Source organism: Aythya fuligula, chromosome 1 (genome assembly GCF_009819795.1).
Source record: "Aythya fuligula isolate bAytFul2 chromosome 1, bAytFul2.pri, whole genome shotgun sequence".
Taxonomy (NCBI): Eukaryota; Metazoa; Chordata; class Aves; order Anseriformes; family Anatidae; genus Aythya; species Aythya fuligula.
The window spans coordinates 136,936,754-136,963,731 of NC_045559.1; the positions used below are offsets into that span (position 1 = coordinate 136,936,754).

The 26,978-nt window shown below is 37.7% G+C and overlaps 1 protein-coding gene across 2 annotated transcripts; it reads left to right on the forward strand.

Moving 5' to 3' along the window:
* The first annotated feature begins 5,050 nt into the window (after window positions 1-5,050).
* On the forward strand, window positions 5,051-26,678 carry TUBGCP5 (tubulin gamma complex associated protein 5). Of its 2 annotated transcripts, XM_032191003.1 has the most exons (24): window positions 5,051-5,247; window positions 6,354-6,407; window positions 6,484-6,592; window positions 7,601-7,697; window positions 8,303-8,413; window positions 8,969-9,048; window positions 10,101-10,236; window positions 11,239-11,356; window positions 12,740-12,829; window positions 13,391-13,484; window positions 13,781-14,027; window positions 14,216-14,418; window positions 15,153-15,268; window positions 16,207-16,475; window positions 17,412-17,610; window positions 19,005-19,193; window positions 20,190-20,372; window positions 20,657-20,741; window positions 20,862-20,982; window positions 21,958-22,136; window positions 22,927-23,052; window positions 23,640-23,728; window positions 24,530-24,630; window positions 25,657-26,678. In XM_032191003.1, exons 1-24 carry the CDS (start codon window positions 5,051-5,053, stop codon window positions 25,701-25,703), a joined length of 3,240 nt encoding a protein of 1,079 aa, XP_032046894.1. In that variant the 3' UTR covers window positions 25,704-26,678. The 2 variants fall into 2 exon arrangements, with proteins under 2 accessions (XP_032046894.1, XP_032046902.1); XM_032191011.1 differs by lacking the exon at window positions 8,303-8,413.
* Window positions 26,679-26,978: the final 300 nt, after the last annotated feature.

A 26,978-nucleotide genomic window follows, 5' to 3' on the forward strand; every position in this document is an offset into this window, starting at 1 on the left:
AATGATCCTTGTTGAAGCTGATGGTAATGGTGTAATTAGACGATTGGTGGTATGCATTCAGTTTCAATACACAGGTAACACGCTTGAGCTTGAACTTGCCTATTAAATACTGATCTTTAAAACCAGCAGAACGTTAGTACAATGCAAAATTCATCAAATTAGCCCCCCTGTCCTTTTTGACACTCAGTCAATTTGGCACCCTTACAATTTTTTTTATCCATACTCTATGTTTTTATGACTTCTAAAAATTAGAAAACTATTTTTTTTTTTCCTTCAGGACTACGTCAAATCTTTACAAGTCTAGCACAAAAGTCCGTGGGATCTGCAGTTAATGATAGGTTAACTAATATCCTGAAATGTCCATTTTATACATGCATGCAACAAAAAAATATAAATCACAGACTTAAAGTCAGTTTCAGCAGTGTTTTTTTTTTTTTAAATCTGTCCTACTTTATATTAAGTTGTGAAGCTCCACCAGATAAAGAATTGAGAGCAAGAAGTTATGGTGTGCTTCAAAAACTATTGTAGTAGAAAGTTATCAGATGACCTCCTTCCTGTTACGGATAACGATCAGGTACATCATCTTCCTGTTGCTTTTCTGAGATATTTTTTTGTGCAACTTCTGGTGCAAATCATTAGGTAAATTTGAAGAGCTTAGAGCCTCCTCTGGTATTCAGTTGCCCAGACTGATTTTTGCAAGACCATAAACACATGATAACTCAGCACTCAGATTAGCCTCATGCATCCTATATTTAGTACTAAAGGGAAGTATAACCACAACTTATTTATAATAAATATCAGTTTTCTGTGACACCCTCCAACTAATTATTAAAGAATTATTTCTATAGATATACTCACGATTAAAAACAAACAAACAAACAAAAACAACAACAACCAAAAAAAACCCACCCCAAACTTAAAAACTTAAATACTTCTCTAAACACAGTATGTTAAGCATATTCTTCTCAGTCCTGTGGAATTTATCCAATGCTTTGCTGGTAAGAGGTGATGGACGGAAGTGAAGGATACCTGAACACGAGCCAGCAATGTGCATTTACAGCCCAGAAATCCAACCGTATCCAGGGCTGCAGAAAAGAAGTGTGACCAGCAGGGCGAGGGAGGCGATTCTTTCCCTCTGCTCTCATGAGCCCCCACCTGGAGTGCTGCATCCAGCTCTGGGGCCCCCAGCACAGAAAGACATGGATGTATTAGAACAAGTCCAGAGGAGGAGTCTACAAGTCCTGGAGGAGTCCACAAGGATGATCAAGGGGCTGGAGCACCTCTGCTATGAAGACAGACTGAGGGAGTTGGGGTTGTTGAGCCTGGAGAACAGAAGGCTCCAGGGAGACCTTACAGCTGCCTTCCAGTACCTAAAGGGGGTCTACAGGAAAGTCAGGGAGGGACTATTTGTCAGGGGGTGGAGTGACAGGACAAAGAATAATGGTTTAAAACTAAAAGAGGGTAGGTTTAGATTAGGTAAAAGGAAGAAATTCTTCACTGTGAGGGTTTGAGAGAACAGGTTGCCCAGAGAAGCTGTGGATGCCCCATCCCTGGAAGTGCTGACAGCTTGGATGGGGTTTTGGGCCATCTGTTCTAGTGGGAGGTGTCCACGCTTGTGGCAGGGTGGTTGGAATTAGATGTTCTTTAAGATCCCTTCCAACCCAGAGTATGATTCTGTGATAATCTTGTGCGTGAACTGAGAACCTCACGTAGCTCATCTGATGAATGAACCATTGCAGTCACATTTCATCTCCTGCAGACCTTGTCCTACTTTTGAATCCTGCTTGACAAATTGGTTCGCCAATTCAGGTTGAGAAGCAGGGTAAAGCTCACAGCAATCTCACTAAAAGACACAGCTCAGCAAATGACTTGCATTGTAATTCCTCCTCTAATATGTAACTGGACACAGATGTTTATATGCCATTATGTGGAGGGACATATCTCCCAAATATGACCTAATCCTGTGACTGTGGAAGATCTTGGTTGAAATACATCTGTCTAGTTCATAGCAATGTGGCCTGGAAGGACAGTTATTAAGCTTCCTAGCATTACATCTTCCAAACATAAAAAATAAAAAAAATTTAAAAAAAGTGTTTACACCTACTTTAGAGAGGGCCTTTGTGCCCTCTCCTTGCCCAGCGCTCCCTCCCACAGTTGAAAACAAGCACCAAGCCTTGCTACTATAAACTGGCAAAACAATAATAGAAATGAGGCTTATTATGAGAAAAAAAAAAAAAAGAAAAAGGAAAGAAAAAAGTAGTGTTAGCGTCTTTTATGACAGAAGGAGCGCAGATGTTATACTTTTGTCCCAGCCCTTGTATCCTGTTTTGAAAACCAGAGATACAGATTTCTCATTCACCAGCCACTGAGGGTGTACTTTTGTTGCCTGGAGGCTTCAGGGTGCGTGGCTCTTCCCTCACTTCTTGACACCTCCAACAGAATGGATCAGCGAATTGATCCGTGTTAAAATTCATTGCAAAACAGAGCTGAGATTATTTCTCACCAGGATCGATTCCCCGATGCAGCTCACTGTGTCGCTCCACACACAGCACAATTGAGGGTGTGGTGTGAGAGGAAAATGACTTGTACAGGGCAGCTGGGAAGCAGGAAATCATTAAATCTGTGTTTTGTGGGACTCAGCTTGTCCCATTAGCCATCCAGATCCGGAATCCTCCATGCGACAATCCCTTTTATTTTGGTGGGGTGCTGAAGTGGATGGATGCCAAGCTTGTCACACCACAAAGGGTGCAGATGACACACGTGCTACAGTCGCTGCAAAGCCTGTAACTTCCCTTCTGAACAACAATCAAAGCGGTGGCACAGATATACTTAAATACACAGGATTAAGTGATAGGCTAAAAAACACAGCAACTCTGTAAAAGGAACAGTTGAAGCCTCAACGTCTAATATATTTTTTAAAATGCTACTCGTGATATTCCAAGCATTAATTACTATGGTGTATACCACTGGTGCCTACTGACTCCGTAGACCTTACTTAATGCCTAGGACAACAAATTATGGGTCAAAACACTGCTTGGCTAAGTACCGCTCAACTTAAAGGCAAAGAAATTGCTTCTAAAGTAGGAAACAGAGAGAGAACATCAGAGGAGATGTAGGAACACCAACAATGTATACACTTTTTCTACTAGTGTTTTGAAAATTCAGTTTTTGTACGTAAGGCACTGAAGCAGCACGCCTCCGAGCTTCTATATCTGAAGCTCAAGATTTAGCCTGCCTTGGTAAAAGTGTGCCAGTGCTCCTGAATGCACCACAACAGGACCAGAGGGAAGAGAACTGGCTGACTGGCCGAGCTCAGAGGGTGGTGATTGGCGGAGCAGAGTCTGGCTGGAGGCCTGTGACTAGCGGTGTTCCCCAGGGATCGGTGCTGGGTCCGGTCTTGTTCAACATCTTCATCAATGACCTTGATGAGGGAATAGTGTCTGCCCTCAGCAAGTATGCCAATGACACAAAGCTGGGAGGGGTGGCTGACACGCCAGAAGGCTGTGCTGCCATTCAGCGAGACCTGGACCGGCTGGAGAGATGGGCAGGGAGAAACCAAATGAGATTTAATAACAGTAAGTGTAGAGTCCTGCACCTGGAAAGGAATAATCGGATGTATCAGTACAGGCTGGGGGACGACCTGCTGGAGAGGAGCTCTGAGGAGAAGGACCTGGGGGTCCTGGTGGACGACAGGTTGACCATGAGCCAGCAGTGTGCCCTCGTGGCCAAGAGGGCTAATGGGATCCTGGCGTGCATTAAAAGGAGCGTGGCCAGCAGGTCAAGGGAGGTGATCCTCCCCCTTTACTCTGCCCTGGTCAGGTCTCACCTGGAGTACTGTGTCCAGTTCTGGGCTCCCCGGTACAAGAAAAACAGGGATCTACTGGAAAGAGTCCAGCAGAGGGCCACAAAAACGATACGGGGCCTGGAGCATCTTCTCTATGAGGAAAGGCTGAGAGACCTGGGTCTGTTCAGCCTGGAGAAGAGAAGACTGAGAGGGGATCTTATCAATTGTTATAAATCCCTGAGGTGTGGGAGACAGAGAGATTTGGCCAACCTCTTTTCAGTGGCTTGTGGGGACAGGACAAGGGGCAATGGCTGCAAGTTAGAGCACAGGAAGTTCCACATTGACATGCAAAAGAACTTCTTCGTGGTGAGGGTGACAGAGCACTGGGACAGGCTGCCCAGGGAGGTTGTGGAGTTTCCTCCTCTGGAGATATTCAAGGCCCGTCTGGACGCCTACCTGGGCAGCCTGCTCTGAGGAACCTGCTTTGGCAGGGGGGTTGGACCTGCTGACCTTTCGAGGTCCCTTCCAACCCCTACAGTTCTGTGATTCTGTAATGGCCTCAAGTTGCCCCAGGGGAGGTTCACGTTGGAAACGAGGGGACATTTCTTCTCAGAAAGAGCAGTCAGGCACTGGGACGGGTTGCCCAGACGGGTGGTGGAGGCACCGCCCCTGAGGGTGTTCAAGGCAAGGTTGGACGTGGTGCTCAGGGACATGGTTTAGTGCGTGACAGTGGTGGGAGGGGGTTTGGTTGGACCAGATGATCTTGGAGGGCTTTTCCAACCTTTTTTACAATTTTACTGTTGTTGGGAATGTGAAATTATACAGACTATTGTGTCTTTACAGAAAAAAAGGCCTCAGAAAGAAACACCCTTTAAAAAATACACAAAGCATAGCAACAGAATTTAACAAGTGCAACACCATTTATTTTAAAAAGGACATTTTTGTGCTGCTCATCTGATCGCTTGGCGGCCCCTTTGGTTGTGCCGTTTTAAATGCTTCCGTGGTGAAGAGCAAGGCTCTTTTTCTTCACCACGAAAGAGGAAGGAGACACAAATCCCCAACGAGCACCCCGCCGCCATAACGGCGGACAGGGGCCGCGAACCCGCGTCCCTCTGAGGGCACCTTTCCCCTCCCGCTCCACCCTGAGGGACAGGGAGAGCTCTCGCGAGAAGTCGCCGCGAAATCTCGCGAGAGGCGCTGCGGGCGGCTCTGTGGCGCCTCCCGCAGGCGCTTTCCCCCCCCCCCCCCATCCCCTCAGCCGCCGCCATGGCGGCCCCCGCCTCGCCCGGCCGCCGCAGCCGCTTCGAGCAGGAGCAGGAGCGGGCTGTCCGCGCCCTGGTGCGCAGCATCACCGGGCTGCACGGCGCCAGGGAGCCGCCGCGGGAGACGGGGACCGAGCAGGAGCCGGAGCCGGAGCTGGAGCGGTTCCAGACGGCGCTGGATTTCGCATGGTCCAACTTCAGGTCCGCCCCGAGCCGCTGGGGAGGGACAGGAGGGGAGGGGAGGGGAGGGGAGGGGGAGGGCAGGGGGCAGGGCTGGTGCTGTCCCTGCCGTCTGCCACAGCTTCTCCTTATTCACCACAAATATTTTCTGTAACGTATCCCAACATCACAGGCAGTGCTTCCTTGCTGCAGAAGCATCGCATGCTTGCTGAAATCCTCGCTGCCAGGCCTGCAGCTTCATGTTCTAGCTCGTTGCTGTGACGCTTGGAGGTGATTCTAGGTTGTCTGTTGAAATTCAGGCTGTTGAACTTGACTTTCACCCCCCTCACTCAGATGCAGTTAGTTTTCATTCCTCTCTGCCGTCATACGAGTTCTCTCCTTGTTTTTGTTCCAGTTGTTAATGGAAACTGAGGCAAAATAGGGCCTGTGTATTGGGTACCTTGTGCTCACTGCTGTCATATCCCACTTCATGGTTTCTCTGTCTATATAACTGATATATATATATATATATATATACACAAAGAAACTTACTCCTATTTTAATTTCTCCTTCAAAGTCTATTGTGCCTTTTACAAGTTTTTTATTTTTTTAATTCACGTACCTTTGTTTTACCTTCCTGTGTATTGATTAGGCTCTCTTTTCTTTTAGGCACCCTCCTTTGCCATTTTTAAGGGAGCTTCTTTTGGGTTTTACAGGCCTTCCCTTGTGGATGTGCTGCATGTGCTGGTGGTGCAAGTCCCAGATGATTTTTGTGTGTTTGACACAGATGCCTTTGACAATAGTGTTCTTCATCTCCTTGTTCTGCTTGACTTAACTGACGACACATTTTAATTGCTTGCTTTGCTGTTACAGCAGTATTTTTCCATTCAGTTGAAATTGCTGCTTAAACACAATCTGCATTCAATTTTTCCATCTTTAAGGTCAAGTGTAGTTAATCCTTGCTGAGATCAGAGGCACGGAGATTAAATTCTGTTGATGTTTAATGATGTTGCAGAACTAAACATGCTTTATTAAAAGGAAAATATATTAAGATAATGAAGTTGTCATCATGTATGTAAATCAGCTTTATTTTCTTCCTTTCATAAGTTGCCTTTTCAAACTTATTCTGATACAGATTTCTTACACAGATTTCACCGTTTTCTGGATGTGAACAGTCATAAAGTAGAGAGGACAATAGAAGGGTGAGTTTCATGTTTATGGACTAATAATCGAGGAGTTAACTTTCTTGAAGTGTTATTGAAACTTTTTTTTCGTTAGAATACATGAAAAATTGATAGTTCATTCTGACCTTGGAAAAGCTGCAAGCTGGAAGAGACTAACAGAAAAGTTTCTGAACTCACCACTCCCAAATGTTGAAGAAACAAAAGTATGTATGTCTCAATTTCCTTCTTTTTTCCACCACCCTTGCGTTTACACTCATGAAGCGGGCTTCTGTTGTACTGTTGAGTTGGAAATTTTTGGTGACTTAACAGTGAGGTTTGCAGTTGCTGTTCAAGTCATGGATTTGCAGGGTTGTAGCTTTCCCGTTTGTTTTAGAAATAGGTTTATCGTTTTTTTCAGGGTTTCAGCATGCACAGTTGGATGACTTAAAGGTAATCTTTTTGCTGCAGAGCAGACATTTTGCAGTCAACGTTATACAGGTGTTGCAGCTGAATTCCTGTCTGTTCTAAAACAGTAGCTGAACAGAAGTTCTTGCACTTAAGAAACAAGTCTGCAATTTTTGGTTTTAGTACTCCCAAATGGAGTGTTCCTGTCCCATAGCTTCTTTGTTGAGACCATGTGTGTGTTTTGCTTGTGGTACACTTCGCATCAAATCTGTTTAGGATGCGGTCTGGATGGAAATGGTGAAAGTTGTCTCACTTGGACATTTTCTAGTGTGATAGTTTAATAATGAATTTGGCCTTTTGAAAACTGGAAGTTTCTTCAGCTCTTGAGCCCTCAATAACGTACACGTATCTTGACTTATTGTACTGTATGTACTCTAGATTTTTGAGTAAGTACCTTTAGTTGTTCTTGTTCTGAGAGTTAAATAAGATTAAAGCCCACACAAGCACTTTATACTTGAATGTCCCAAGTATTCTAAGACTTGAAAAAGTTTTTTTCTTAAAGAATGTAGTTAGCAGAAATCCATCTGGCTGTTGACCATTTCAAATGGTCTGCTGAAGAGCTGTGGAAAGTCAGAATAAGGCCAAAGAAAAAAAAACTCACTTCTGATAGCAGTGGTTGTGCTCTAAGCAGGTATCAGGAAATAGACCATAACGCCAGTCTCTGCAGGAATTAATGCGGAGCATTCCTACGGATAATAGGCTGTATTTGTTCCTAACCAAAATCATTTAGTCCTCTTATTGACTTGTTTTTTTAATGTGTTTTAAAGACAGATACACACTATTCCATACTGTCTCTTCTGTTGTGTTTGTCTGATTCTCCATCCAACACCACCTATGTGGAAAAACCAAGACAAAAAGAGACAGGTAAGTTTAAAGCTTTTTTTTGTGTTGCTAGTTAAAGATATGCTCAATTAATGCAATCTGATAAAAAGGCCATTTTTCCTCTCCATTTTATTATCTCCTTCACATCGAGATGTATTATTGATTGTCTTTTTTATGATTTATACATTTTATATAGCCTGCAAATAGCCTTTCCTACCCCATTTATGTTACATTGCATAATTAAGCTTTCCAGTCAGGAAAGCACCTTGGGAACTGTTTCTGCCTTGTACTGCTGTCACTTACTAATGTTCTCTACCTGTTCAGCAGCTTACACACTCAAAGGCAGACAACTGGTTTCTGTCCTCAGTCTCTGTCTTGCACCTTAATAGGAGGTCTGTTGAACCAGCTCTGGTAATATAAATTCCTATGTTCCCAATGTAGTCAAGGAAAGCTAAATGCCTTGGAAGGTTTCCAGAGGGAGATCCCAGTTGCCTGCATTCCAGAGTAGGACTGTTTCACTCAGTGCCTAAAAATGAGGCTTGTGCTTAAGTGTGAGTGGATACCATCCCCCATTTGTTTACAGTGTTGTATCATAGACCGAAAGAAGAATATTTCAGACTAACCTAAAGAAAATCTTGCATCTTAAGATTCCTTTTTGAATGATCTCTGCACATTCCCTCGGCGGTGTTTTGAATGCACTTTCAGCCCCTTCCAGGAATGTGAATATGAAGAGGTTATCTCAAACAGCACTAATTACAGTTGAGTAAGCTTCATGTTTCAGATAATATATTGTAAGTGTGACTTGTTATTTTTTAAAGTATTACACATCACGTCATTGATAAGTGGTGTCTTTTTTTTTTCGGAGAGTAAGATGACCCTTGCTTTATTGTTGGTTACAGTCCAGTATGCTTGTGCATTGGCAAATTACAAATTCAGAATGTCTCTGCCAAGCTAAACGAGATGAGTTACAATAAGTAATACGTTGCATCCTTGCATGTTTTTCCAGGAATGAAGTGTAGGGTAGCGTATGTAGTAGAGATAAATATGCTGGCGGCACGCTTTGCTGCATATTTTGAGTGTACAAACAAAAGAATTGAGAATGAATAAATAAAGAATATACGTGGTCATTACCACAATTTGTGTGTTGCGTTGAAAGTGTGTAACCTTGTTAAAGGAGTGGTGGTGTAACCTGAAATGGATGGGAATGCCTTTTGTTTTAGATTTAGAGTAAAAAGGTAATTATAACTTTGGAAATGTTTTTAAAGAAGACAGAGTTATGTGATACTTAATATTTTTCTTATTTATACTTCTAGAAAAGGAAGAAGAATTTGACTGGGGAAAGTATTTGTTGGAAGGAGAAGAAATTTACCTTGGCCCAGGTGCGGATTCACCGGTAAGTAATTTCTTAAGGTAAAAAAAAGTAAGTGTATAAACTATTTTAATGTATTTGGTTGAGTTGCCCTGGCTTCTGTGCTATGTTAGATCAGTTCTCACAGGATTCCCTACTGTGCTGCTTCTAACTTAATACCGTGAAATACACACAGACCCAAGCAGAGTATCAATAATGCAAGTACTTTTGTTCTTGACCCTGTTCTGACTTAGTTCAGCAACTAAGCTGGCCCTTTCTGCTGACCCTTCTGCCTGCTCCTCATCAGAGCATCCTGTAGTTCTACAGTTAAACGCGCTTCCACTCCCAAGCTCCAATTCCCCTGAATGAAAGGTTTTTTGGAAAAAAAAAAAAAAAGCTTTCTTTTGGCAGCCAGTGTACTCTTCTGACCTCTCTCCTAATTAACAGGCAATTGCAAGGCTTAACCAGATGCTGTCCCTGGTATGGAGGGGTATGACAATGTTTTAGCACCAACATAGGATATATTATGACAAGAGGAGATAAGTACAACAGCAGATTCTCAAGTAATAATTTCACAGTACTAGCTGAAATTAATAGAATATATGTGGATTTCCCTGATCATCGTAACAAAGGCTTCTGGAATTTAGAAGCTTACCAATATTGTGAGAAGTAACCAGTATGGCACTAAGTAGGGAGTAGAGGAAGTTCAGGAGTTCATATCACATTTTTGAGTCTCAGGAGATGTTCTCCTGATAACTTTGAACAGCACAGTAGTGTTGTTGGAGCCTTCTCTCGTGTGATTGTGGGCACGTGGAATATGTTGCACAAATTCAGTAGCATGTGCTTTATGCTATACGTAAGACCAATCGTGTTTGATTTCCTTGCAGATAAAAACGAATGCTTTTTCCACCTTAGACGTGCAACCTTAATGTTAATATAACTTAAACCACTTAAACTCTGGGAGACAGTTATGTTAGTTTTAGTATTGTGAATTGACTTTATAGTGAAAACAACTAATAGGTTATGTTCAGCTTCACAGATCAATAGAAACTGAATATAGATCTGCCTGTTATACTGGGTTTTGTTACACTTGCTAGGATTGGTCTGGAGAAAGTGAAGAGGAGGAAGATACTCAGCCTTTGAGCAGGGAGGACTCGGGTATTCAAGTGGACAGGACACCTTTAGAAGACCAAGATCCAAACAAGAAAACAGTACCTAATGTTTCCTGGAAAGGTTAGATTAAACTGTAGTTCTTATATGTGCTCAAATTTAACAAGCTAATGCTACTTCTTTATTATTTAGTTGAGCTACTGGTAGACCTAGAATTGTAATTTAAAGATGCACCGTACTGGCATTGCCACTTGTTTAATTTTTAACAGTAAAGTAACAACATGGAAGGCTTGATTTGATTTCTGTTGATACTAATGGAGAAGGCTTCTGCTTATTTGTGTGGAAATATGCACAAATATTCTAAGATAGAAATGAGAACTTATACAGTAAATGTAACATGCAGTTTTACGGATATAATGTAATTTTTTATTTTAAAGTATCAGAATACTAAATAATGTGATTGACAACAGACGGTTGACTCAGTTGTAGATGTGAAACATTTTTGAAAAATCAGCTCTGTCATTCAAACACCAGTTGGCTTACTCTTGAATAGCTTCAGGCAATATTAACTAGCTGTATATTTTTGTGTAGAATAATATAGGACACAAAATACCTTGTATAAATAGACTGTAATATTCATAAGGCTTATAATCAGTAGCTATCTAATTAGGGTTAGGTATAGTTTTCTTGTTAATCACATTTAAGAGAAAAACATTTTTAGGTAATGTACTGAATGAATAGTAAAAAGGAACAAAGAGAAAAAGCTAAAAATATTTGGCACTTTATTTTTTCAAGTCAGCTTAAGTTTTGTATATATTGTTTAACAATTGCCTGAAGCACATTCTCTGACAAAGAATTGAAAACTATAAATGTCTGAGTTTATTTTCTAGGACTTTTCCTTAACTTTCAGGAGATAAGATACGTCTGTGTCTCTGTGTCACATAACTTGTGCATGATGGTATCATGCAAGTGAACACAGAGAAGTAGCTGTAATTTGTGATTTATTTCAAAAGATCTGTGCTTCTGCAGCTGAGTGCATAAGCTTATTAATAACTTCTCATGTGTTTTTATAAGCATTTCTCAAACAAATAAAAATATCACACTCACTATCCAATGTTTTCACAGTCGGTGAACCTGATGCCCGCAGCTGGCTGGAGCAGCATGTAGTTCCTCAGTACTGGACCGGAAGAGCTCCTCGTTTTTCACATAGTTTGCACTTGCATTCCAACCTGGCTGCGGTCTGGTAAGAAAACAATACCACCTACATATTCCTTACTGGCATATAATTTTAAATAATGACTTTATGAAGCATCTTTACTCTTAAAATAAAAAGGTAGTGTAATTTCTACTGATTTAGGGAAAAACAGAAATTAGTTAAAAGGGTACAAATTAATAAGATAAACAAACGAGCTTTTTTTTTTTAAATAATTTATTTTCCTTGTATGTAGTTTTTATTACTTTTGTCATTATAAGAAAGCGAGTTTTCCTTTTTCAAAGAAGCAGATGTTACTGTTGGGATTTTGTTTGGGTGGACCCTTCTGACGGTCTCTGTGGAACTAATGTAAGTGGGTTGTAAGTGGTCCTGGAAATTACGAATTCCCTAAAATTTAACTTTTGATTTATTTTTGGTATCTTGCTTAAAAGGTTAATCTTAAACAATGATTTTATGGGGGAAAAAAACATTCCAACATCCTCTGTGGTGTTGGAAAGAAAATGAGAAGGTTGTTTAATTAAACAAACAAAAACAAAAACCAATGCCTGATCATCTTTCCTTCAAATTCTGAAGGATCAGTACTGCATGAATACAGACCATTAGGTTTGTCTTTGGTTCCTTAATTTAATGAATTTCATAATCAAGAAGTTAAATTTATTTTAGTGTCAGTTATATTGCCAGTTATGAACCAAAGTTTACAGTCAATATTAGGAAATCAGCAACATAAATAAAGCAATACTACTTCTCTTATGAAGTTCTGTTAGCAGATGTGTGATAAATAAACAGTATTAATCTGGATTTTTGAATTTTTATCATGATTACATAAATATTGCCATTGATAATATTAATGACTCCAAATACTACAGATGCAAATAATTATTGAATACTTTACTAAAATGTGAAAAATACTTTGGAAGAATTGTGCAACACAGGATCAGAGGGAAGAGTTCTTAGTTGCTTGTGAAAGCTTCCAGTCCTTAAGCAAACTTTTCCGAAAAAGTATGAATTTTGTGATGTGGGTTAGAGAAATTGGTATTTTACTTTTTAGCTTAGTACTTTGAACAGCAAGAGTTAACTCCATAACTTTTCATGGCATTGAGAATGAAATAGTAAGTAGTCACAGGTCAATAATAAAACAAAACAAAAAAAAACACTCATTCAGTAATTTGGGTATTTGCTTAATTGTTTGTCTTTTATATACAACTGGGTAGTATTTGAGTGCTTTCCGTAGTATTTTGCTAAATGGTATGAAAAAAAAGTTTTTCTTGTTTGTATACTTAAAATGTCTGCATGAGCGTTGTGTATACCTGGATATAATTACAGCAGGACTGAGCCCTAAGATTATTGCTTCATCCTTACTTTCAGATTGTTGATCTGTAATCTCACCCTTAAATCATTTTCATATTTTACAAGGGACCACCACTTGTACGCCAGTAATCCTTTGTATGTGCCAGAAGAGAGAACACTAGTCACTGAAACTCAGGTTATACGGGAAACTCTTTGGTAAGAGCAGCATCAAAACCTGCGTTTTAACTTCTAGTGCTTTAGTATCCTCATTCAAGGAAATAACAGATTAATCTTTGAAGTTTTACCTGATCAAAGAATTATTACTGAGTGTTTAGCTTCCAGTGTTGCTGACAAGAAAAAATTCTGCTAGCATTTATCTAGCCATTCAGGTTCACAAAGAAGAAAATAGCTTACTGCTTCTTGTATCTTCTGGTTCCTCAAGTCTAACTGTTAAGAAGAACCAACTTGTTCTTATCCTGCCCGTAGGGATTTTAGTACTGTGTCCATTTTTTACAAAGTAGGTTTGACTCATCCCATTATTGAAAAATACCTCAACTGGAAAGGACCTTTAGGTTATACTTGCCTGGTATCAGTGTTTTATTGTTCTTGTAGCAACAACTTAGAGCACCAGTAGCATTGTAGTTGATCTGTGGTCCCCTTTCATTTGAAAAAAGGAAACGGTAAGGGAGAGCTAATCCTGTTATTAATTATATAATTGAGTCCATTAAGGGGTGAAAAAGCATTACTCTTTTCATTTCTTTTTCATTTCTTTTCAAGGCTACTTTCAGGAGTGAAAAAGCTTTTCATATTTCAGTTGAATGATGGCAAAGTGGCTGTGCGCAACGATATTATTGTAACTCATTTAACCCATGTAAGTTGTTCCTGAATCTAAGCTGAATATCTGTCATTAGGAAGATGCAATTTTTTGGGAATAGGAAACTAAACTGCTTGTGGAAAAATGATGTTTCTGTAATTGTTCTTAATTTAGTCAAAACATGCCTGACTTAATAAAATGGTATGAGCTGTTCCAGTATGTGAAAATGTGATGAATTGATAGAGATAGCAAAATTTTATTATATTTTAATTCATAGAAATATCTTGTGATTGTTATCTTTAGAAGATACAATTTATTATTAGATGATTCTAAAAAATACATTTTTTTTCTAGAATTGCCTAAGGTCTGTACTGGAGCAGATAGCAGCATATGGTCAAGTTGTGTTCAGACTACAGAAGTTTATTGATGAAGTGATGGGACACAGCCCGGAAAATGTAATGCATGGAACTGTTTCCACTCCAAAGAAAACTACTGAAGCCCCATTCAGAACCTATCAAGCTTTTATGTGGGCATTATATAAATATTTCATTAGCTTTAAAGAAGAACTTACTGAAATTGAAAAATGCATCATCAACAAAGGTACAGTGCATAGGAAATAGGCACACAAGTACATTTTATGAGAGGGAAGCGCACAAAACATTATGCAAATATGTTTTGAAACTGTGGAAGATGCTATGCTGCATTTTAAAAGCTCATGAATAGCATTGCCAGAATATGATTTTCTGCTGGATGTGCCTTTATACATTTTCTTTTCTTCCTCCCCTCAGACAAAACAGTCACACTTTCAATAGTGATAGATAAGCTGTCTCCCCGGCTGGCACAACTAAAGGTACTTCACAAAGTTTTTAGCACAGGAGTAGCAGAAGTTCCACCTGACACTAGAAATGTTGTACGAGCATCCCATCTGCTTAATACTCTCTACAAAGCTATTCTGGAATATGACAGTGTTGGAGAAGCATCTGAGCAGACGGTAGGGGAAATCATTTTCTCATGCTAGAATATTTGATATCTTAAATTTCTTTCTGGGGTGTGAGTTTGCTAGCTTACAGCTACTGGGGGTAGGGGGCAGATTTGGTAGTCAAAATAAATTACTGTTTTCTGAGAAGAGTTCAATCAACCTGGACAGAGTAAGATTTATGAGGAGATGAGCAGCAGTGCATTTTGGGGACTGAGGGGAGCAACTGTGGGGAATCAGAGGCCAGAGAGCTGTTACAAAAGAAGGAGCTTTGGAGTAGCTTTCCCCTTGTGTTATTTCTACAGGTGCATAAGTCAGTTAGTGTTGAAATGTAGAGTTTGGGTTTTACATTAACTTGCTGATTACACTAGTGAAAATGTAGTAGATACCATTGTGTACTTTCATTTTCCTGTTTTCTGCGTTACAAAACCACAGCATGTTTTGTGACTATCAGTTACAGCATAAGGGATGTAAGAGTGAAAATAATGAAAGTTGCTGTTCAGGCCTAATCCCAATGACAAAAGGCATATGGGGAACCTTGCACAATCAGTGCTGCCATTAAGAGTGCTAAAGCTGTAATTTTTAGTTCAATATTTTATCTTTAAAAATCTTTAAGGATAGTTACGTATTTCTTACAAACTTAGGACAGCACAACTAACAGGTCAGACTTTGCCTTATTGCTTGTAATGCTAAAAAAAAAAAAAAAAATAATAAATTCATCTACTTTCTTCTTTTTCCTTTAAATTCAGGTGTCCCTTCTGTTCTCTCTCTGGGTTGAGACTGTGAGGCCCTACTTACAGACAGTGGATGAATGGATAGTCCATGGTAATTTGTTTGATCCTGCGAAGGAATTTATCATTCAGAGGTAGGCATACTGATATTGGACCCACCTAATGCTGTGCAAGTATGAATACAAAACCTGCTGTAGAGCCTAGGAAGTAAATGGTGACAACAAAAGCAGGGTTTCATGTTTATTATTTCACTTGAGTAGAATTTGTTTCTTAATCGTTCTATTATGGATTGCTTCAGATTTCCCATTAGGGAAATTACCTTAGATTTTGATCCATACCAGCTATTGTTCTGGAATATAAATTATTTTAATTTTTCAATAATTCATTATTATGAAGAAATCCGTAGTAGTTGAGAACTCAAAAAACCTTATTGCATCCTACTTGACTTTTCTTTCTGTCATTCTACAGTTGTGTTTTCATAACTAATAATGGGTGATTTAAAATCCTACTTATATTTGAGCTTTGCTTTTAATTACATGATTTAGGTTACTTTCCAAGTAACTTCAAAGACTGAACTGTGCATGTGATGTAAATATAAACAGCACAAAAGAGCAAAGTGGACTAAGAATCGAGTTTCACCTACTCTGGAATATTTCAGCATTCCTAGTAATACTTGCTTCTCTGTGGATTTAATGTCCTAAATAAATCTGCCTGTCAGTCACTAATAATTGTTACGCATAGCACTGTGAATAATTAATTTCCCACACAAATTTAATTATAATTATCTGTCTTGTTTGGGGGATTTGGTTAGTTAGGTGTGTTGTGTTTTTTGTGGTTTTTTTTTTGTTTTTTTTTAACCCGCTGTGAATTGATTCTTTATTCTGTTAAAGCTATCATCCTTTCTAGAGGTGTCTGGATAGTTTATGATACGAACTTATTTTGTATGCTATGGATGTGCTTCTTGACTACCCCAAAAGAAGGGCAAAGTATAGAGGGAAGATGAAACTTACTATAAGATGTATATTCATCTTTTTTAAAAGGAAATATTCAACAGCTTTTTATTTCTTTGCAGAAACAAAAATGTTCCAGTTAATCACAGGGATTTTTGGTATGCTACGTACACATTATATAGTGTGTCAGAAAAGACAGAGAATGAAGAGAAGATGAGTGATAATGCCAGTGCCAGTTCTGGCAGTGACCAAGCCCCTTCAAGCAAGCAACACACTATGGTCTCTTTTCTGAAACCTGTCCTGAAGCAAATCATCATGGCTGGAAAATCCATGCAGCTGTTGAAGAATCTTCAATGCAAAGATGGCTCTCCGCAGCAGGCTGCATCGAGGGGTGAGGTGTCAGTTTGTCAAATGCCATGCTGTAGGCTATCTAATAGCATGGATGTATTCTATGTAATTGTTTTTCTGCAGCTTTAGAATAATGTAACTGTCCTTGTTATGTGTCAGTGTCATGGTTTGTAACTTCACGTGAAAACCATCTTCCAGGGCAAACAAGTGACAAGAACAAAGCAAACAAAGATGGAGCATTCCCTTCCCTTTTTATGGCTTCCAATATTGCTTTCTTAAACTTGTTTTCATATGCTTTCAAAGCACATTTAATTTGTTATGAGACAGACAAGAACAGTGTTTGTGTTCTAACAGTAAAACTGTTTTGGTTTAATAAGTAGTTGCTTTTCATTACTAAGTGATTGAATAATTCTGAGGTAGCACACACAACTTCTTTAAAAAAGCAGCATACTAATAATTAGAAGAAAGATATATTGACATTTTTATAGGTTTTTATATTTAGGAATTTTTTGAATGATTGTAAAAGAACACAGCAGTATAACCAATGTTGCTTTTTCAGAAGAGTCAAAATACATTTTTTGCTTACTCAGTTTCTGTATGTTTAATAGAGATAATTGAATTGTTTTGGAATATCTAGGCTCGTTTCCCCCCTTTGATGTGAGAATGTGATTTTTTCTAGTGAAGGCTGCAGGGCTGGTTAGGTGCTAAGAATTAATTGCCTTTGCGCTTGGAGGAAGAAGTTCTCTGACAGTCTCTGATCAGCAACGCATTTGAACTTATACCTGACTTTAAGCATTAGACCTCCTGATTTGGCAATACTTAGTTCTAACTATGTACTTGAGTACTTTCTTGAATAGCGGCCAAAACGTAGTTTGCTAAAATATATCAAGAAAATACGAGATTCCACAGTTCTTCTTGAGTGGTGGTGATGTTATCTTCTAGAAAAAAGTCTCACCATGAAATGTGTTGCCCAATTTAGATGCTGAAAGAAAGAGTTTGTATACGCTGTTCTTGGAATCAGTGCAGTCTCGCCTGCGGCATGGGGAAGAGTCTGTTCCAGATATTATTACAGAACAGCAGGCCACAAAGCAGAGCCTGATAAAGATGCAATCTATAGCAGAAAGACACTTGGAACTGGATGATGTCCATGACCCACTGCTGGCTATTAATTTTGCTAGGTAAGTAAACAACCACTTGCTAAGAAGGATCTTCCTGCGGTGTTGTTGAGAGCAGTGTTCTACTGAGTGATATTTGGTAAACCCAAATTTTTATTGCTGCTGCAGTAAAAAAGCAAACACAGTAAAGAGTGCTGATAATCAGTGGCAGAATCTAAATAAACATTACACGTGTGCTTAGTTAAAGAAAAACAATTAAAATCAGTGAGGAATCTCCTATTGACATCTGTTAGCATAGAGAGGGAGTAATCTTTCTCATAACCTTTTTAGCACACAGATAGGTGTTTTAGTAGTGAATATAGCTGTAAAATCTAAACTTCAATGTGCTTGCTTGAAGTTTGTGTTCTGTATACTTGGTGCGTATTCTTTGGAAAATGCAGCTTTGTTTGTGGTGGTGTTAGAGAATTTAAAAGCCTTGGAAAATTCTTGTTTACTGCATAAACATTGTTATTCTTCATAAAGAGGGAAGTCACACAGATTATAAATGTCTTGAGAATTAGCAGGAAAGGCTAACTCTAAACATCTTTCCTTTTTGTCATTGCAAATAAGAAATAGCTATTTATGTATTTGCTAAATACCAGCTATCAATCGTGTGCTTTCAGTTCAGTCTTAGAAGGAGTTTGTTTTAAAGAAATCATAATTAAGAGTAGATAAGACTCTATTACTTCTCTTGTTCATTGCGACTGATCTGGTTGTTAAAGCTGACAGTAAGTTTATTTCAATTTCTGACTCATCCAGTCATTGGTATCTGCAATGAAGCAGGCTTCCTCTTACAGTTGATTCAGCTACTGAGCAGATTTTCAAAAATTGTTATAATTTTTTTTTCTGTGACAAAATAACTCTACTTACTGGATGTAGGCTGCCCACAGACACGCTCTTCCCATGGAATAATATTACAGATTATACAAGTATCCCATATTTAAGGTGTCTCATGCAAAATCTGGATTTGTGCCTTTTTTTCTTTACCTGGCAGTTCATCTGGCTACTCCATATGCGTAACATAGTTTAAAAAGTTGATAATGATAAAGGGTTTATTAATCTGTTTGAACCTGATGTTGTTATTTCAGTGTTTGATTATTATTTATTCCTTTGGGATTACAGTGCGCTGTTCTTTTTCATGCTCTTATGCTTGATCATTATGTGTTGAAACTAACAAGAATGGCCAGTTATAATATCACTATCTCATATAACTGTAACATTATATAATTATATAGCTATATAACTGTAACTCTTTTAATGTAACAGTTGCAATTAACAGTTACAAACCAGCTTTTATTCTGCAGTATTTTTTTTAGAGTAGAAGCTCCAATTTCGAGTACGATTTTCAAAGGTATGACATTTTTATATATTGTAGGAATTATGTGCCTTCTTCCCTAAGTAGTGTGTTTATTTTGAAGATTATATTTGGAACAGAGCGACTTTCACGAGAAGTTTACTGGTGGGGACGTTTGTGTGGATAGATCCTCAGAATCGGTCACCTGCCAGACTTTTGAGTTGACTTTGAGGTCTTGCCTTTATCCTCACATAGACAAGCAGTACCTGGAATGCTGTGGTAATCTGATGCAAACTCTAAAGAAGGATTATAGGTAAGAAAGTAAATCAGTTTTCCTCAACATTTTTATTTACCAGTGATATGCTACATACTAAAAACATAATTTTTATTTTAAAGATTTTGATTGAAAAGCCTCAAAGTGTGTTTTATTTCTTCTGCAATTTGTTAATCACTAAAAAAATCATTAGCAAAGGAAGGGGGATTTAACATTGTCGTGAGTGAAGCTTTGGTCTGACTTGAATCAACAACAAAACAGTCGTTTGTCTTGAGTGGTTGTTTAATAGGGAAGTTGTTTCAGATCGTATTTTTAATAGTGTTGCTGTTTGAAACTGGAAGGCAAATTTTAGGAGGCCAGAATAGATTTATTTAATATGAGGTTCAATTGCAGTAATGTAAAATTTGTATTATACGAAACAATATTAGTGTTGTTTTTTTTTGTTTTTTTTTTTGTTTGTTTTTTACTACATAAAGTGAAAATGACTATTCCTTTTATATTTTATATGGTCATAAGTCACTGATTTTTAATCTCTCTAAAGTACTTAATGAAGTCACTGTGCTTTTAATCTGTCTATAGTACTTAATGTATTTTTATAGTCTTTGTTTCTGAAAAAGTAATTAAAATCACTTTGATCACTTTCTGGAGCTCCATATTGAAGTCCCTTACTACACAGAACTCTCCCTGAAATTGCATCTCCTTTCCTAAGTTCTGTTTAGAAGGAGGGATGGTATTGCTAAAGCTGTCTTTGAGAATAGCCTAGCCTGTAAGAAGGCTGAACTCCATGAGCACTTCTGTTGAAGGTAGCGTGTTGTTCAAACTTACAAGAAATAATGGGTTGGTTATTTTGTTTTATTTGAATGTACTTGAAGGCTGCCTGAGGGGTAAGCATAGGATTTTGTGTGGATTTCACTGAATTTCTTTTCAATACTGAATTTTTGTAAGTAAGAGTTCTTAATGTTTTGTTCTGTAACAACTATTTGATTTTGCTTGTATGATTAAGCCTTCAAAAATGTTGTATCTTGCCCTGTTTAGGCTTGTAGAATACTTGCAAGCAATGAGAAACTTTTTCTTGCTCGAAGCTGGTGATACTATGTACGATTTCTATACATCCATTTTTGACAAAATACGAGAAAAAGAAACGTGGCAGAATGTTGCTTTCTTAAATGTTCAACTTCAAGAAGCAGTAGGGCAACGTTATCCAGAGGACAGTTCAAGGTAAAATGCAAAATCCTGTCAAATACACTTTAGTTACCGTTTCTATCACATCTGCCCATAGTAAAATACTTCACTTGCATAGGTCAATGCTAATTATTGCGTATTCATTACAAACATCTGTTTTAATGAAGCTTTGAGCTTCATTAAAGCTTCTTTCTACACACCTCTACCTAATTAAATTAGACAATTGATATTTAATGATAAGAAATTGAAAATATCTGATGGAGGTAGCCAGTGATTTAAAACAGATCACCATCAATAAAAGCACTTCTTTCTTTGCATAGGTTGTCTATATCATTTGAAAGTGTTGACACAGCTAAAAAGAAACTTCCTGTCCACACCTTAGATGGCCTGACATTAAGTTATAAGGTAAAGTGTAGTAAATTAATATTGCCGTGGTTTTAATTCTAGAACAGATTTAAAGTGTTGCGTTAAAGTGACTTACCTTTTCTTGCCTTGTCTTTCTGTCTTATCCTCTGCTCTTCTTAGGTTCCTTGGCCTGTGGATATAGTTATAAGCTTAGAGTGCCAAAAAATTTACAATCAAGTATTTCTGCTCTTGCTGCAAATAAAGTGGGCGAAGTATAGCCTAGATGTTTTACGATTTGATGGTAAGAAACTGTTTCAGTGAAAGATACTCTAACAACTTGTTCTGTGGCCTAAGGGTATAAATAGTCTACTGCTTTCTTCAGTTTTAACTAGTATTAACCAGTTAGAAGTTTGATTCATTCTATAGAATACTAATACGTATTAATTTCAGAAATTAGATCTATTTAGCAGGGCATACTTTTCACATTGTTTCAGCCTTAGGGATGACACTGTTTATCCATGCATTCCTGTTGTCTCTGTGGTTCAGGTCTGGTTAGTTTATATTGAAACTTGCTTCATTCTTCAGACTTTGCTGTTGAAAGGTGTGTCTGCTGCACCCTAGTGTTTTGCTTTATTTATAGCCCAAGTTTTATCAGTAATATCTTGCAAACAAATTAAGGAAACAAAATGAAAAAAAATACTCTGAGATTGAAACAGTAAGCTAGACAGGAATAGATACTTAAAGCTATATGTTAAATATTTGGGGGTTGTAAAAAGAGATATTTTGGTGTCTTCCTTCACTGGATTATGCTTTTCCTTTCTCATATAAGTTCTTGTCCTAGAAAATTCTTGTCTAGAAAAACAAATTAGAAAGTTGATGCTTCATTTATGTTTTGTATATCAGTTAACTAATTCTTTTCCTGAAAGTTTTCTGTTGTTTAAACTTAAACTTTACGTACATATTTTTGTTCTAGTATTTTCCCCATTGTGGAGATAGTATACACGTTTATTTTTAATATAGTTGTGTGTTTTTCCTTTCACATAAATAGCTTTTAAATAGCACTTCCTATTCTAGTATTTATCAAATTGCATGGTACATGTATTTTCAAACTATTTCAATATATTGCTGCTATATTTTAATAGAACACCTGAATTGCAAGAAAAAAATTGTGTGTCTCACAGAATAATAAGAAATAAAAATTAGTTTCAAGTTACATTTTAGCCACAGTTTGTCTTCATAAATGCTTCATTTAAATACTTTTGCATTTTCTTTTTAGAACTAGTCAGTGCTGCAGAAAACTCACAGGTTAAGGAAGGAACTTTATTAGAACACGGAACACTTCCTCTATTTGGACTGCAAACAGAAAGTATAAAACAACAAATACATCGCATGTTCCTCTTAAGAGTGAAACTTATGCATTTTGTTAACAGTCTGCACAACTACATCATGACAAGGGTTTGTCTTATATCATAATTTCATTTATACTAAGAACTTGTAACTGAAGATGCAGTATTATTTTTTCTTTATGTCTACCGAGACCAAATACATGCAAATAAAAAGCAAGATCATATTCTAATGTCCGTTCTACAAAGTGATTTGAGCTTAAAATATATCAGTATTTATTTGGCCATTTAAAATCAGTAATTCTAAAAATACTTTGGAAGTTCATCATGTGGATGAATCTTTTGATATAATTAGTTCTTTTCTTTTTGGTTGTTTCTCCCAGTATAATGTTCCTAGTGTTCAGTCATGTCAAAATATGTTTGTTTAAGCTGTTGAATCTCTTAAGAGATATTATACTTTCAAAAGTATTCCGAAAGACATTTTTATTTAAATTGATCCTTCTCAAAAATATCTAGTGTACTGATCCAAATGTGTATGTATAACCTCTCAAAAACGAAGGTAATGCCTCTAGATTCATATCTGCTTTACTATTGCCTTTTTTGATCTTTTATGAAATCAATATTCTCTAAATCAACTCTTCTGGGGATAGTATGCCTGCCTTTCTGCAGTGGCAATGTTCTTATTTAAGTGAAGAATGTCACTGAGTTGTGAGAAGAACTTGAAGTTTTTACTGTGTTGATGGTAGCAGGGAGGTTGAGCCTGAAAGATGCAATTGGAAAGGGCAGAGCAAATGAATGGAGCAATTATAGGCTCTCTCTCCCCCTCTTGAAAAAGTCTTGAAAGAGAGTCGTAAGCACTTGTGTGGAACACTGAATTTAATAACTGTGATCTTCTCCTTAAGATTCTTCACAGTACGGGCTTGGAGTTTCAGCACCAGGTAGAAGAAGCCAAAGATTTAGATCAGTTGATAAAGATTCATTACAGATACCTATCTACAATCCATGATCGCTGCCTGCTGAGAGAAAAGGTGTGTAAAAAAAAATGGAATATTTAGTGCATTGAGGTTAGCAGGACAAGAAAATGGTTTAGTACTAACTATGATGCCTATTTTGCGGTTCATACATAGGTAGCAGTATATGGGTCCCCTAAAGGAAATGGTAGCACATCCAGAGTTAACACTGTGATTCAGTTTCTCTTGCAAGTCTCAGCTCCAATTCTATGAAGGAGAGAAGAGAAGATAAAATGAAATTCTTTACACTGGGTTTCACTTAATTTACTTGGTTTTGAGAGAAGAGATGTTGGGATTTGAACAAACCAAGACTTGGAAATGTAACGAGGATTGTATATATTGGTATGGTAGGAAATGGAGATTCAAGGCTGTAGCCTTCTATTCCACATGCTGTCTGTACTAGTCCTCATCGAAATAATCACAGAAATGAATGAGAGAGCAAATACAAAACACATCTTAAATGTGAAGACTTGCCGTGTACCTAGGAGACTGTGTTTTGTAGATTAGATTAAATGGCGTGGGATACCTTTGTATCTGTAATAATGAAAATGATGCTTAACTATGAATTTCTGACTGCTGTTCCTTTTGTTTGATTGTTACTTTAGGTTAGCTTTGTGAAAGAAGCTATAATGAAAGTGTTAAATTTGGTACTGATGTTTGCAGATCGTTGGCAGGCTGGTTTGGGGGCTTGGAAGTGAGTATATATACCTAAAATTCTACATGGTCGTGATTTCACAGCTCAGAATGTGCTTTTGAGGTTTTTTTGCCCATGAAATAACAAGACTTTGCTCAGTGTTTAACACCACAGTTTAACAGATACCAGAGGCTAATTGCTGTTTATTTTTAAAAAGTGAAATTTATTTTAGATAGAAAAATAAATAGAACATAGCAAGTTTCCTGCACCGATGTCAGTGTATATATTCAGTATTTACTAATTAAAAGTGTGCTTCATACGTAACTTTTAAATGTAAAGTCTTGAAAAGATTGTAGAGCATAGCAACAAAGGGTTTTCTTTTCAATCATGTTTGCTCATAATGGTAAAATGAGAGGCTCAAGGGTTTGGTTTATGATGGAGTTTCCTAGCTGTGATGTAAAGTTGTAGGCAGCCAGATGCTGACTTCATTAAATGGTTTTTGAGAAGTGGGAATATTGCTCCGACAATAGGGACCAGGGATGGCTGTGCTGAAATTCCAGTGAATCATAGGAATAGTAGTTCTTGTCAGTTGGAACCACACAGTTCCTCCTAGTAAATGTAAAAATCTCTAGGGGGATAAAGAAATCATTCCTAATGCCATTGCGATAGCACTCAGGCACTCCTGTCTAAATTGCCTGAGTTTTCTCGAAGTGTTATACACAGACGTAACTGAACTATGGTGAGTTCAAGGCAGATTGCTGTGCAAAGAGCGCTCTGGTCATTTACTGGGAAGCTGTGGTTATATTTTGCAGATAACAGTTGTTCAGCTGTTAAGTGTACCTCTGTTAAACTGTTTTGTAGGATGGAATCCATAGAGAAGATGGAATCTGATTTTAAAAACTGTCACATGTTTCTTGTAACTGTCCTCAACAAAGCTGTCTGTCGAGGCTCTTTTCCTCACTGTAAGTACATGAGGCTTTTCCTAAACCTACACTTCTTGGGACACAAGCTTTATTACGAATATATTTTAATCTGTTTGTCCATACATCTTAAAATAGTTTGTGAAAGGTATTCAGGGAAGCGTGAAACCTTTACTTTTTAATAAATTTAATCATTTATTCTTGGAGTATGTGTACCATACTTTATTTTTTATGACAACTACCTTCAGTTTACCTCTTTGCTTGAGGAAAAAATGACTGATGTAGCCAAGAGAGCAACAGGCAGTCTTCTACATGAATAAATGAAACCAAGACCTGGAGAGCATATAAAAGCATTCTTTCTGATGTTGCTGGGTGACAGACAGTTGTGATACATCTTAAACAAATAAAGTTTTAGTATTATGATGACTTAGGTGCAGCTGCTCAGAGCTCTTGGCTCTGCCCATCCATGTAGGAGGCTGCTTCATCAGTAGCAGAAACAGCAGAGGAGGATGTGGCTGTGCTTCCACTTGCTTCCACTTGATATTAGCTTAAATTGCCAATTGATGCCAGTTTGAGTTAAGGAGGCAACTTCTGAATGGGGTTAGCTGGGATGTACATGCACATTCACCTTGCTGCTTCTTTGAGAGCAGTACTGTCCAAAAGGAAGCAGGATGGGCTTCTGAAAGAGGTTTATATCTTATATCAGCGCTGTTTAGCCTACAAGACCTTGTATGTAAGAACTGTCTGTGAGGATGGCTTACTGCACATAACTCCCCCCAACTTTTATTCATTTTTTTTATTTACAGACATCAGTATTTCTTGGCAGTTAGCTCATTTCTTGACAGTTCTTACCAGTTTTCCATTAGTTATTTGAGGTGGTAACAAAAATGGCAATGTTGCCTGAAATGTCAGAGATTCGTAAAGTTTTAAATGTCTTACCATCTTAAATCCTGAAATGTTAAAATTTTAAAAATAAACTGGTATCTTTCTTTTTAAACTACAACGCTGAATATTGCAGTGAATGTTTGCAGACTGCAAATACTAACTTTTTTATGGTTTGCTTCACAGTGGAATCCTTAGCTTTGTCACTGATGGCTGGCATGGAACAAAGTTAACACTTGCACCTGAACTACTAAGCAACTGAAAGCAGCATTTACACTGAATTTCCATTGTTAACTGTGAGCATTTTACACCCCATTTTGAAATGTGTCTAGCTAAATAATACTGATGGTTTGGAGTTGTGTAAAGTATGTTAAAATGTAAATACTGTACAGGTATTTAAGTGCGTTGGTTGTGGCTGTACTTTTCTCTGTATGTATATGCTTTAACATGAAAAAACGTGCAGTGTAAAATGCATCCTTTGTAAACAGTCTCACTTGAAAATATATAAACTGTACTTCATGCTGTATAAAGGATTTTTTTTTCTATTATAAATAATTGTTGATTTACTGTTTTTCATTAATTTTGCAGCTCTGAATAGGTCACATGGCAATGTGGAGTGGTATGGCAATTCTTATTATTCAGAAGTTTTGTTGAGTTCATTTTAGCCTCTTCTTCCTTTGAGAAAAGGAATCATATTTGCTTAATGTTCTTAGGGAACAATTAAGACTGTTACAATAAACTGGTATAACAAAATACAACATCAATTTAATTAAAGGATATTATTGCAGACCATAAAATACCAGTATTTTGAATTTAAATGATCAATACTTTACTAATTTTAGCAATAAACTCTTGTCAGTTTAAGCATGATCAAGATCACAGTGCGTGATATATTAATTTTAACTACTGGATTGCTGAGGTGTTTGAGGTGGTCAGATATGACTTGACCCTACTTCAAAGCCGTTTGCAAACAAACCTTTTATCTAATAACTAACTTCTTGTAAAGAGGTAGATCATAATACAGAAGGGTACATTTTTAGAGAAGTAAACGTGGGGCTTGTTCTGCACAAGATGACTTGCCCTGTCTTCTCCCATGGAATTTTCTCTGTAATTCTGGCATCGATACACCTCTATGTTAAAAGAGAATATCAGTCACAGCTGTTTACCTTTTTATTTATTTGAATAAATAAAAGATTTAGTAATTGGAATTCTACCGTTGTGCATGTATTTCTGCTGGAACCTAATTGGTAATTTATTAAAGCTTGAGAGATGTTCCTGCTATGGAAGTAGAGTACTTACTACCAGCCATGAGACTGTGGCTTGTGTTACGAAACAATTCTTTGCAGCTGTGAGTTGCTGTGTTACTTCACATGAAGAGGAATGTTGTGAGTCTTGTGTGAACAGGAGGTCTCAAAAGGTTCTTCAAAGCTACAACCATTTTTTTTTTTTTTTTTTTTTATTTTTTTTTTGCTATATAGCACTAGGAAACTTCCTACTATCCTGTAGCA